The following is a 13851-nucleotide window of genomic DNA, read 5'->3' as shown; positions in this document are numbered from 1 at the left end:
GAATATGCACATTTCACTCAGAAAGGCTTTGCCACCCACAGATTACTAATTTAAGACAACCATCTTAATAAATACACCGCTCTATACAAACAATAAAAAAGAACAAACAAGCCAAAACGTTGGTCAATTTTTAATGGGAGCAGTTTACCTTTTCAGATTGCATTTTTTAATGCTTACTCTCAGCACATTCTTCAGTTTTTCCAGTTTCGTTTCAATGTATTATTGTCTATATTCCTACTAAGTCCCACTGACTTTCTACTTCTGATGCAATCAACTGATAAAATGCTGCCAGCCTCGACACACTGAATCATTAATGGCTGTATACTAGGATGTATGTATGTTCCTGGTGGAAAAGTAACAACCTTGAGGAGCATAATTACTCTTATCTCGCATCTCGAAGAGCTTCAAAAGAAATGTAGTTATGCTGCCAATGTGGCATTACAGTTGTATTTCATTCCAAGTATTTTGAAGTTACAGAAAAAACACAGTTGAATGTAAAGCAGCTCCGATGGAACTACTGTGCATTTCTTGTGAAGTGCAATGCTTTGTGTTAAGGTGATGCAGTCCTGTGTTTCACTGCACTTCATGAAATATGAGACACCGGAGGCTGTGCGTGACCTCCAGGACACCTGCTGGTTGTCCATGACTGACTTTTGATGGGGTCAATGAGAAAATATAAATTCAATCAAGAATATTGTACATGATGCATCTAATACACCTCCTTTGCATTTTTTTTTCTTTAAGTGAGTCACCAAATTTTCTTCAATACCATAGTTTCTGTTTGTGCATCTACCTTGGCCTGTCTTAGATGTGTCAAATCAAAAAAAAAAAAAAGAAATCAGAATGCAAACTTTTAACTTGATGTGGTCTTTGTAGCTGAATTTAAAGGTAAAATTTGGAGTTAGCTTCTTCTCAACCTTGTGTCTCCCACTTTTCCACTAGACTGTTCAACATGAACTCTCCCTCTATATTACTCAACCTTATGCCTGTAGGTTGTACTCTCTGCTACAACCTTGACATCCTAATTCAACCCCCTGTCTTTTAGTCAGTGCCACTGTCTGTAAACTATACAACAAAGCTGATCTCACTAGTGTCCTGTAGACGTCCCCCTCCCAATCTACAGCTGCAATCCTTAAATGAGAGATCGCCACTATTACTCATCACCATCCAGTCCATTTTCAGTGGTAAAACACGCCTGACAAGTTCATCCTTCAGGAAAATCATCTCTCTGGCTATCTTCTGCTTTGGTGAAACATCTTGTACTTAGATGTTTGACCGTACTCACCTTTCACCTGGTCTTCTGTACACATGATACTTTTCATCATTTCAGGCTGCTCTCTTTTAACCATTGAGAGTACCAACATGTAGTGTTACTTCTTTAGATTACAGTAGGAAAGTCTCTTCAAAAGAATATTTTCATAAATATGCCTATAACCACTCCTCACAACGTCAGAAAACTTTGAGATGTCTTAAAACACCATTATGTATCAATAAAGTTGATCAATAATTTCAATTTCAGAACCTGTACCTTTTTTTTTTAAGTAAACAAGTTGAGTATTTCTACTCAAATAAAAAATTAAAGAAAACCCTTTTGCACATGTCACATTCATACTGGGTTAATTGGCAACACTGGACTGTGCATTGGAATTTCTCTGTTCTTCAGTGTCGACTCTGTCCACTTTGCCTTTCACCAGTGTCAGTGTCAGCCTCAACATGGACAAAGCTAGTGTTGAAGATGGATGCATATTTATTGTCATTGTGATCGTTTCTATTTTGCCAGTGTCTAGTCTTCTCCGCCAGATGTTTTTTTTGCATTTTTAGTGTCAAACGTTCGTGTCATTTTGTTATCACGAAACAATCTTGTGACTCCACAGCTGAGAATCATAGGTGTGAACTCTGTTAAATTAATATCACTTCAAAAGGCAAGTGTGCTCATATCATATTAGTTAGAAGCTTGACAGTGAAATGTAGCATAAGTCACAATGTTATCAGTATCACGGCATGATGGCTGTCGTGACAGATTTGTCACGCAGCAGGAAACTGTTGGTTCTTCAGGCTATGTCATTGCTACACACTTATCATGGCTGACAAGTCTAACCAGGGCTTCAGCGCCGTTCTCTCCAGTGTGTATCTTGAGTAATGCCCGCAGATACAGGCAGGCGGAACAAAGATGTTTTTCTGTGTGAAAAGCTCCCGGTGACCAAAAGTGACTTTATCACCTTGTGGAAACACCAGGCACCTGTCAGATCTCTCCATAAAGTGACCACTAAGGAATTAATCATTCTCCCCAAGACTCTCATCTCTGCAGGACACCAGCTCAGACACATACTTCATTGACCATCTATTTCACTGGTGAATAAAGAAGAAGCGAAACTCAGATATGTTAAAAACCTACAGCGTTCATTTTATCTGGACCTACAGGTTTGTGTTCTGAATTAAGTCATTACAGTAAAAAAGGGGAAAAAAATTATAAATATGGGAATTGATCATTTTTGCTCGCTTCCTTTATTGTTATACCAAAGCAAAACAAGGGAAGTTTATATAACACCAGTCAGACAGAAGGCAGTTTACATATTCAAAAGACATAACACAGATAATGAAGAGATAAATTAATATCAATTTGATAGAGAAAAGGGAAATTACAGGGAGGAAGAACTCTGTCTACCAAATGTCTTTTTCTTTCATGCAGAATCAGCCATGTGTTGAGATTCCCTCAGCTGGTTTAAAGTTATCAATTTCTGAGGCCGACTTTCACTTTCCTCGTCCTCATCATCATCCTATAGGGGTATCAATGTTGAGACTGCTGACTTGATCATTGTTGCTGCCACAGTGAGGCCGGTATGAGATTCTGAGCTTTTTGAAATGAATCTTTGTCAGGATTTATGAAGCAACTTCATCAAGTGTTGTTTTGAGTTTTGTTGATGCTGGACTGTCTTAAGTATACCATTTATATCCTTTGACACTGAGTATTCTGTCTCCTCTTCTGACCATTACAACCCATGACAGGCTTTTTGAAACCATAGGGCCATAAAATACATCAAACACTGCAATAGGGCTAAATTTAAGTATTTTTTTTGTTGAACGTGACGAAATACACTGATCATCTACATTATGACATCTACCATTGAAATTGATAACATGGATTATCTTTTTATAATAGCACCTAAAAGTGGGACGGAATCAGTCAAGAGAGGATTTTGTGATTAAAAGTGAAGCAGAAGTGTACAGATTTGTGAGTGGGACATAGGTCAGACAGGCCAGATGACTGGTCAGAGCAGCTCTAAAACTGCAGCTCTTGTAGAATGTGATCAGGCGGCCATTGTCAGTATTTATCTAAAAGGGGTTGGAAGAAGGAAACGACATGTTAAATTTTCATTACATTCATTCTTTTCTTTCTTTTTATATATTTTATTTTTATGTTTGATATAAAGATTCAAAAAAGAAATCCAACAAAAACAGAAACAAGGTCACTGATGACCAAAGGCTCGTTGATGCATGTGGTATCATGGAGGCTTCACCTCCACAACTTAAAGCTGCAGCTGAAAAAGGTACAATACACCACACCACACCTTGAAAGGTCCAATGGAGACTATGCATTAGTGCCTCTTCTGCACTGGAAAGGCGACTGACTCAATATTGCACAGCTGGTGATAATGTTATGGCTCATTGGTGTGCCTCCTTTACTATGCAAACAAATCTTGTTCATTCTTAAGGTGGATGTAACATCTGTCGTGGTGGTAGCCCGTGTCCTACGATTGGTTGAAAGTTCTCCCTTTGTTCTCAGGCTCTGGCGTAGCTTTGGAGTGATGGTAACACAGTACATGCTTCGGCCGGCGAGCCTAGCAGAAGATCAGAAGATACATAACATAAATTGTGTTGATTATTGTAAGTTCTTATATTTCCCTGGATTTCCATTATTTGAGTACTTGGTGAAATTGTACGATGGTGACGAGGAGCTGGTGTGAGTGAGTGCTGACAGAGCTGAGTTTGGCAAGGAGCCTTGGACTTGACCTTGGGTTTGGCCTTAGTTACTGGCAGTTGTTAGGGGCTGTGTAGCCTTATGTCCTTTTTGAGTAGTTTTCATTAGTTATTTTTTCCCTTTTCTCATTGTTGGTCTGTTTTTTTTCATCATGCAATACAGCCTGAGTTCTTTTTGTAACCTCTGAAAGAACATTCCTGCCTTACTGTGCACTTCCTCCATCACTCGGCCAACCATCATAATACAAACCTTGTTTGCTTGGAAAGAAAAGAAACTTCATGAAGTTTTGCACAAATAAAATTAATTACAAAAACCACAACCACAGAACCCCTTGATCTCTGTTTGGACCCTTGATGAAATAAGTGATCAAATTAAATTGCATATGAGAATCATCTTCGGTTCTACAAAGGTTCCTAAAGCTGGAAACATTTCAACAAATTCTTTTAAACAATCTAACGTAACACAACCAGAAATGATACACCAAATTTACTGAATTAGTAATTACCATTCAGACCTTCACCTGGTGATTTTTGTTAATCGGACTATTAAATTATTGTGTTAAATTATTTTTAATGGTTTGTGGTATTTGATCAACATCGGCATCTATTAAGTTAATTTGGAGTACAAATTATTTAAGACGTGACAGACAATTTAAAGAAAACAACTTTCTTGAGAATATTGAGAAAAAAGATTGCAGTGGTAAAATGACAAATTTGGTTGTTATCAATTTATCTTTGGCTAAATTATCCTCTTTCATAATTGTGCAAGTATTTTATTTTAAATAAGATTTTCTTCTTTCGTCATCATAAGATTCACTACTATAAATGTGTCCCCACATCTGACTGGACCACATGTTTGAAGTTGCTTTCTAACACCATAAGCATCAGAGAACAATTGTGGGGTCCTGGTGCCCATTCCAGCCAACACCAGGTACTGGACAGGGGTAAACCTCAAAGGTCTGTCACAAGACTACCTTAGAGGTAGACTAACATAACAGTTGTTTTGTATTTGATTGAGGATGCCAGAACAGTTGAAGAAAACCACAGAAGGAGAACATGCAACATGCCATCCACATCTGTATACACTATTTTTTTAATCTGATATCAATGTATGTTGGAATGCACATTTTGAATTGAATTTGTGAAACTTCTGCTATTCTGTTAGAAAAAAAAAAACGCCTCACAGGCCGGGAATCAGTGGAAATGTTTATTTTTTAGAGTGATATTTTATTTTCAAGGAATGTTAATCCTATTTCATATTAGTAGAAAAAGGTTGATTTTACTTTGGTTGTACTATTAGAAGTACACAATTAAACAAAAAAATACCTATCCCTCCATAAACAGCTATAGCTGAAAGGCGGTGCAGAGCATCGACTGAAGAGCAATGGGCTGAATGAAGAAGCCATTTTTAGACCCCTCACCCTTTAGTCTCCATAACAACTAAAGAGCACCCAGGACTGACTAATGGTCTGAAGAAAGATCAAGAGATGAGAGAAGTGGGGGGTGAAATCACAGACGTGTCAGGAGGTGACGATTGGAATATAAGGAGGGAAGAACTGAACAAACAACACAAAGAAAAGTGTAGACTATCGGTGAGATGATAGGACTGGGAGGAAGAGAACAGGAGGAGGAAAGCCGAAGGGGCAACAGTTAGAGGTGTGAAACTCATGAGGATTTTTCTATTTCTGTAATTGTGTGGATGATGGGGAGCTATTTTAGTCGTTCTCTCATTTCTCCTCACCCCCACCCCATCCTCTCTTTTCTCTTCTTATAATTAAATCAGATGACGTCTGTTAACTCTACAGGACTAATTCTCACTTCTCTGTCACAGAAATGTAATTGGGTCCTCCTTTGTGAAAATGAAGTATGTGATCACCACAGAGCGAATTGCCACATGAAAAGGAATAACCGTTTTTATTATGACTTCATGTGTGTAGTCACTTGTCATAAACAAAAATAACACTTCCTTGGTTTAAATGCAACATTTAGCACTCAGTTTGAGTACGGTATGAGCTGAAGTTTTCCAGCTTTGAGAAATTGGATGTTGTGAATGTGAATCTTCAAAGTCTTAACAGCAGACTCTCTCCTTGGTGAAAGAATTTCTTCAACATGTTTTTTTCGTCTATTGTTCTTTTGTTTGTAACTTTGCTTCTCAGCCATGTCTGTCTCTCACTGTGCAGTGGAATAACAGTGTTTTCAGGTCAGTGTAAAATGGGGAGATCGGAGGAAGAATCAGAGGTGAAGTATAATTGGGAAGGGTCTTGAAAAACAGGTATAGAAGAATGGACAGGGGAGAAGAGAAGTATCAAAATGAAGAGCAAAATATGAAGATAAAGAGAAAATGGGGGCAGGAGGGTAGATTAATGAAGAGCAGTGGGGGGATGATCACCAGATCATCATTCTGAGGGCAGAGGGCCGCAGAGAGCGAGGAGAACGGAAGAAACAAAACAAGACAGAGTGATAATGAAACTTTTGAAAGAGGCCGATCAAGATCAAGGCTTGATGCATGTTTGTGTTCATGTAAAGGTTTGTCCATGAGCTTTGAGTCGCTCTTACTTCAGGTTGTCCTGCCTTTCCCTGATGAAGCGGCTGCCTTTGTTTTATTTCTAAATAACAGTTGTCACAGCCGTCCTCCCACAGTCAAGGATTCAGCCAAAATTCCCTGAAACATCCTTGTGTTTTCTACTCCGTCTTCTTGGCCTGTTGAAGAATCTCACATTGTCACATTTGATATCGAAGCACTGCAGCCATCTACAGACGCGCCAAGCCTTGACGTGCGTGCCTGCGTGCGTGTTCTTCTGCATTTGTTTTTAAACCATGAAAAATCCCCCTCATGTAAATTGGCAAGACTGTGTTGATCCCATTCTCTCTCTCTCTCTGTCCTCTGTTTGTGTGGGCTAACATATGCATATGTGTTCTCTTCAGGATTCTGGCTGCTGCAGGGGCGCATATGAATATCTCAGTGGACCTGAGGACTCTGAGGGCAGTGCGAGTTCTCCGACCCCTCAAACTGGTCTCAGGCATTCCCAGTGAGTATCACATATAGCTTTTAAATTCATGGTTTCATTTTAAATTGTAGCTTTGTACACACGGAACACGTTCAGTAAATAATACAAATGCGAATTATGTAACATTTTTCTTGTTTTTAATTGTTTAGGCTTAAATTATTTTGACTTTAGTTCATCCATAATTTCAAAAAGTATTGATATGGACAAAACGAAATGCAGGTGTTACAGGGAGTGTAGAAAGCCTCCTGGAGGTTTTAATGGGTAAATTCACATGTCCAGGAAATAATGGAGAGCGTTCATGGCTCAAACCACAAACCTGGGAGACGCGTCCATCCCAAGTAAATAGCCACTGGGAATTAAACTGGGAATAATTTTTAATTTCAAACACCATTTATTGCCTTATTGATCATCATAGTTCTCTGACTGATAACAACTATTTTCATTTTGAATCATTTGTTACTGTAATTTAAATCACTTTATTTTTTCTTTTTTTTTCTTCTTTTTTTTACATTAACTGTGCTGGACACTGTGTTTTACTTGCAGGTCTGCAGATAGTTCTGAAGTCTATAATGAAGGCCATGGTTCCTCTGCTGCAGATTGGCTTGCTGCTGTTTTTTGCAATCCTCATGTTTGCCATCATCGGTCTGGAGTTTTACAGTGGAAAACTGCACCGCACCTGCACACCACAGCCAGGAATACTGGGTACGGACTCATTCATGCTTCATCAGTATCTCACACAGGATGGTGTTTATTTCAAATGTACAAACAATAAGAAGTGAAAACATAGCGTGAGGAATCTAAAATCTAAAATGTGTTTTAAATTTTTTCACACTTTTTTGTTTACTACATAATTCCATATGTGTTCATTTATAGTTTTGATGCCTTCAGTGGGAATTTACAACGTAATTAGTCAAGAAAATAAAGGAAAAAAAATGTACATGAGAAGGCATAGCTTGGATGCATGTACATAATGCTGCAATGTGTGTGCAGCATGTGTGTCAGAAGCTGTGTGTTGTACATGTTTGCGCAGCCCTTTATGTAGCAGCCCCATTGTCATTATCGGAAAGTACATTCACACATGCATGCACACATGGCATGCCAGTCTACACCTGGAGACATCAAACCATACTGGCAATGCTGTTCTGTGTAATTAAAACCAACAATGTAGGTCACTACAGGGGCTTATTTGACATTCGTAGCTGTCATTAACCTCCAAGCAGCTCCCATCACTCTTGAGCTGAATGGACCGTTTGATAACACCAACAGACTGAAGTGAGGATGTTCTGTTACTTAGTGGTCACAAGCTGCTGTGATGCGGTGGATTAGCTCTCTGTGTAGACTGAATGTGCTGGAGTTCGTTGAATATAAGAGATAGTTGTCTTTTGTCAGGAACTCAAGCTTTATGCATTTAAAATCTGTGGTTTTGCTCCTTGTCATCCAGAAAACGAGACAGTGGACTCATCTGAGTTTGAGTTCCCATGTGGTGTACGTCAGTGTCCCACCAAATACACATGCATTGATACCTGGATTGGTCCGAATGATGGCATCACCCAGTTTGACAACATCCTGTTTGCTGTTCTCACCGTCTTCCAGTGCATCACCATGGAGGGATGGACCACTGTACTCTACAATGTAGGACTGCACACATGTGCCACACTCACATGTGATACTCACTAAATGTTCGTTTCCAGATTGCTTCAAATTATTGAGGCTTTGTATTGTTTGTTACAATTTAGACTCCATTAACCCGAAGCAGCTTTGGTTCCAGCACATTAGCGGTTGCTGAGTGGATGATTGCAACTCTTGCATGTGGTACATCGTTCTCTGAGACAGCCCGCCTGTGGAAGGACGACATGGGGAGGGAGGAAAATGTGATTGTTGTGCCCAAATTCAGAGTGCTGCATTCGTCTTGTTTCGTTCTTGTTTTGTTCTCAGTATACAATATCATAAAAGTAATAGCTTTGTCTTGATTTGCATAGAATTATTAACCCATTAACAACTGCAACGCATGAGCAATGTGTTTGAAATGTTATCCCCTTGTAAGTGTATAACTGAGGTTAATTTTTTTTGGGGGGGGGGGGGGGGTTGTAATTTACAAATCTTCACCAAAGTTCATTCACTCACCACCTCGCATGACCAATGTGCAGTCTTGTGAAAGTTACTGGGTCTCTCTAACTGATCACACTCACCAATTATTTCTTAAAAATATATTAATATACTAGTTACAGCAGATCAACAATAATAGAGTAACAACATCAGAATAAAATAATTGTGTGTTACTTTTGAAACTCTCTTTTACGTCTGTGTTTTTAATGTAGTTGTATGATCGTTTATTGTTAGTTTTTATAGTGAAGATATCTGAGTTCACACCTCAGTTAGACTCCAGTCAAGAGCTCATATTTTAGACAGCACAAAACTCTGTATCATGATGTACCTCACGGAGAAGTGTGATGAAACAATTTGCATAAAATAGATAATCATTTTCTGCTGTCGAGTAACTGACAAGGATGAGATACTGCACTGCATTTAATGAATGTCTGTGGCAGCGTGAAAGGAGCCTCTATATAGGCAGACATTATGCAGACAGGAGGACATGCAGTCGTGCTGTTTTTTAATTGCATTTGACATTTGCCAGAATTTATGGAAACCTCAAGATTAACTCTTTTTTTTTTTTTTTTACTGTGACTTTCTTCACATAACAATCTTAGAACAAAAATACTTTCTTTGAGTTATATTCGTGTGCTGATTTGCAGCTAACAAAGATTTTCATTTTTAATCAGTATAAAAAATTATACATGTAAATATTGGCCAATAGCCTATTATCTTTCTTTCCAATTGATTTTTTTTTTAATCTCATAATAATCCCAGTAAACCAACAAGCATTCACACAAACTGAGATGCATGAAGGCAAATGATTTGTCAAGTGATTGTATTATTATATCTAAAGTGATGCTGAATGGGGCTCACTGATGAGGAAGGTCAGGTAAGTGACATGGTGGTAATGTTACTGTGCTGCACAAAAATATATATTGTGACTAACTACACAGAATTACAAATACTGAATTGTCCCTAGTCATCGTCAAGGAATACAGAATGTTTAAAACCAAGCAAAGATGCAAATACAGACAAGCAGTTGAATCCAAACCACCTCTCATGCGAAAGAAAACAATGTGCTATAACACAAGAGCGCAAATACAACAATATCTAAACTACTGGTAATACTGATAAAGCCATAAAGTAAAGCACAATAGGACATCCCATCTGACATACAGGTTGGTTCTCTCCTCCACACACTTTGTGTGAGAAGGGATCAGTACACATGACGTGTTCGGCTCCCTGCCTGCACTCAGACTTTCACCGACTGCAGCCACCCAAACGCCTACACCTTTGTCTTTTTGTCTTTTATCCCCGTCGTAGAATGATTCAAGTTTACTGCAGCTTGTCTTGACTTTACTGAGTTTAAAACTTTTGTTGGATTTGTCAGACCGACGATGCCTTGGGCCCCAGCTGGAACTGGCTCTACTTCATCCCTCTAATCATCATCGGCTCCTTCTTTGTTCTCAACCTGGTTCTGGGAGTCCTTTCCGGGTATGTTCAGGAAAACAGCAAACGCTTAAAAATTTCCCGTTTTTATAGAAGTTGTATAGATTTATGAGGACCATTTTTGTTGGCGGATGTTTTCGTTGATTCTTCACCAGAATTCTGTGCTCACAATTCAATATGTAATCCATCAACATCACAAATCACGGTAGTTCCTGTAAGGGTACCAAAATGTCTAACTTCAAGTTTAAGGAAAAACCTGTCGACAAGACGTTATTTAATGGTGCTTTCATACTGTCATAGCCAACTTAAAATTGGCCAGATAAGACAATCATCACTGAAAATATCATTGAAGGTTTCTTAACTTTAAGTCTACTGCCTCACCTCAGATAGGCTACAGCTTTACGATCAGTTTCTTTTATCTTTCAAAACATTAAAGCTAAGTGTTTTTCTTTTTCTGAGTGTTAAAATGATGGAGCTGCTTTTAAGTCAAACTACACAGTTTCACTACATGGTGTCTGGGAAAGTAAATCGTAGAGAGATGAAATATCGTTTGCCTTCCACTGCCATCTGCCCAACAAGTTGGATGAATAAAGAGAAGAGCTTAGTTCAAGACAACAATAGCTTTTTCTCTCATGATCATCTCCAAGAAGAATCTTTGCTCTCTCATGGAGTGCATACATCCTGTGGATTGGTCTGTTTTTACAGGGAATTTGCCAAGGAGAGAGAGAGGGTGGAAAACCGCAGGGCCTTCATGAAGCTGAGGCGCCAACAGCAGATTGAGAGGGAGCTCAACGGCTACCGGGCCTGGATCGACAGAGCAGGTGGCTTTAGTCTCAGTCACAGAATAGCCTTTAACCTCAATTGGACTAAATCAAGTTGCTATTTCTCTGGACCACTTATACCCTCACTTGTGGAGTGCAGTGGTATATGATGCAGCCTGTCAGCTGTTTTCTTTGCAACAACTAAAATCTGAATAGAGTTACAAACGACACCAGATATCTTGGTTCATCACGGCCATCATCTATTGCTCCTGTCTGCTCTTGTTTGCAGAGGAAGTGATGCTGGCCGAGGAGAATAAGAATCCAGGACCTTCTGCTCTTGATGGTAAGACCACAGAAATCTCTTTTTTCACTTGGTTCCATTGTACATGTACAGTATTTGCTTACCAATCATCACAATACATGCTTATTTCATTTTTATGCTGGCAGAAATGATTTTAAGTGCTGAATCGGCATATAATACAATATAGCGCTAATGTAAATATTTCTGGTTTTGAGTTTCACACAGGAATCGATACTCCTTGAGCAATGTTGCTGATTATTTTTGGTTGTGAGTGGCATGACTCAAACAATGGTCAGTGAGCCCGTTCATCACTGTGGTCCACCATGAAACAACTCATCAGCTTTCAAACAGGTTAAATCTTCTAATGAATTGAATCCCTCCAGCAATATTATTTTCTTATCAGGCTCCCATAAAATGTTGTCAAACAATAATTCCAAAAAATATTATAAACATTTTACAGGCATTTGTGTAAAAAGGTAGAATTCTAATAACTTGCTCTGACTTTCTATCTAACATAAATATTACATCCAAGAATTTAAATTAAATTAATGAATACAACAAACTCAAGTGATAAATATAGAAAAATATACAATAATACAACAAAAGCTTTATTCTTGGTGAATTTATGTCATTATCTTTTAAGAACTAAATGTGTTTTCTGCATTTACTGTAACTGCAGTGATATACACAATTGTTATTTTACCTTTAGATAGTGTGTTGTGACAAGGTGAATTTTTTTTTTTTCCACCTGTAGAACTCATCAACCTGTGGTGTGACATTTAACATCGATAATTCTAGTTTTTGTTTCATCTACAAAAAGTGTTTGCTTGACAACATGCAAAATTTGTACATAGTAAATAATGAGCAATTGGCAGGAAAAAGAAAGTTTGCTTTTACCCATAAAATGTTATTATTATTAACAGCAGTGAACATTTTGACAGTATATATAGCGATCATCGAGGGTGAGACTTTAGCAAAGCCTTTCCCTAAATGTTCAGTCTCAAAGGGGCCTTGTATTGTGAGCCAGACTGCATGTTAAGAAATCCCAATATCACTTTATCAAGGTTACCATGTAAGCTTTGAAATAATGCAAGAATTTCTTAATATCCTTTTCTTAATATTGTAGTCTTGCATCAGTTTTGGTTTTGAGCTGTCCACATTGTGTTGCTGCTGTGGTACACTTGCAAAGCTCGCTCACAGGATAACATCTCACCACTCAGAGTTCATCAGCTCACGTTGAGCTCAGCCGGTCCTCAGACACAGTGCTCAGCTCAACAAAGAGCAAAGTGCTGCATTGATCCTCTCACGCCTACTGTGACATTTCCTCTTCACTAAAGCAGCAGGGGTTTTACTAAATGTTGATTGATTGGCAGCTCTCAGGAGGCTCCCCGAGTGGAGTACAGGTGGTGTCTATGGTGAGAACCGTTCTCTCTTCCGCACTTTATCTCACAAGCGCCACAATGCATTTTGTCACTCACACGTTGCCGTGACACACACATTTTGACAAACAGAGATGAAACATACTCCTGTTCAAGTATGCTAGTCATACAAGGACATTCTGGCATTAAAATAAATTGTCCAGTGCAAATCTGTTGACAAAACAAACAGTGGCTCCAGCTGTTGTAATGGAAATATATGCGGAAGCTGTGATAGCTTTGATTAAAAAAAAAAAAAGAAAAAGGTGGCGCACTGCTGTTGCCTTAGTAACCAGTGGACTGGAAAGGTGGCAGCATGTGTGTGTGTGTGTGTGTGTGTGTGTGTGTGTGTGTGTGTGTGTGTGTGTGTGTGTGTGTGTGTGTGTGTGTGTGTGTGTGTGTGTGTGTGTGTGTGTGTGTGTGTGTGTGTGTGTGTGTGTGTTTGATCAGTGGCTTATTAAAAAGTCCCCAAGCAAATATTGACCGCAAGTAGAATCTCAAGGTAGTGGAAATGTGTCAGTGGTGGAAGGATAAGATGAAAACGTATCACTCACTGAAAAGTTAGACACACACATCACACTCACTTCGGCATGTGTGCACTGCACGATGTGTCTCAATACGCTGTGGCAGCACTTGAACACAACTCTAATAAGTGAAATGCATGGAACGCAAAGTCGCCTCGGAGCATGGTCTACCATGGATCATAAAATAGCTTCTGAAGATTTGCATTTAGTTTTTGGGATCATTACACAAACATTATGTCATAATTCTTTTCCTCTCGTTTGGTTGCAGCTCCATTGAACTTGGTCTTCCCTTTCCGCTCAAACTTCATCAACATAAGTTTA

At 38.8% G+C, this 13851-nt stretch overlaps 1 protein-coding gene across 1 annotated transcript in view; it reads left to right on the top strand.

Moving 5' to 3' along the window:
- Positions 1-13851, top strand: part of cacna1ea (calcium channel, voltage-dependent, R type, alpha 1E subunit a) — a gene marked incomplete at its 5' end in the record, with an annotated part of 96518 nt that overhangs the window by 48890 nt on the left and 33777 nt on the right. Inside the window, 7 exons of the mRNA XM_080473453.1 lie at positions 6904-7007; positions 7530-7688; positions 8428-8618; positions 10471-10574; positions 11235-11350; positions 11580-11633; positions 12965-13006. Coding sequence (XP_080329579.1) covers positions 6904-7007; positions 7530-7688; positions 8428-8618; positions 10471-10574; positions 11235-11350; positions 11580-11633; positions 12965-13006 — 770 coding nt within the window. The remainder of the gene's footprint in view (positions 1-6903; positions 7008-7529; positions 7689-8427; positions 8619-10470; positions 10575-11234; positions 11351-11579; positions 11634-12964; positions 13007-13851) is intronic.

The sequence above is a fragment of the Lipophrys pholis genome (assembly GCF_963383615.2).
Source record: "Lipophrys pholis genome assembly, chromosome: 10".
Classification (NCBI taxonomy): Eukaryota; Metazoa; Chordata; class Actinopteri; order Blenniiformes; family Blenniidae; genus Lipophrys; species Lipophrys pholis.
The sequence above is the reverse complement of the archived record's forward strand: the minus strand, read 5'-3'. Positions and strand labels throughout refer to the sequence as shown.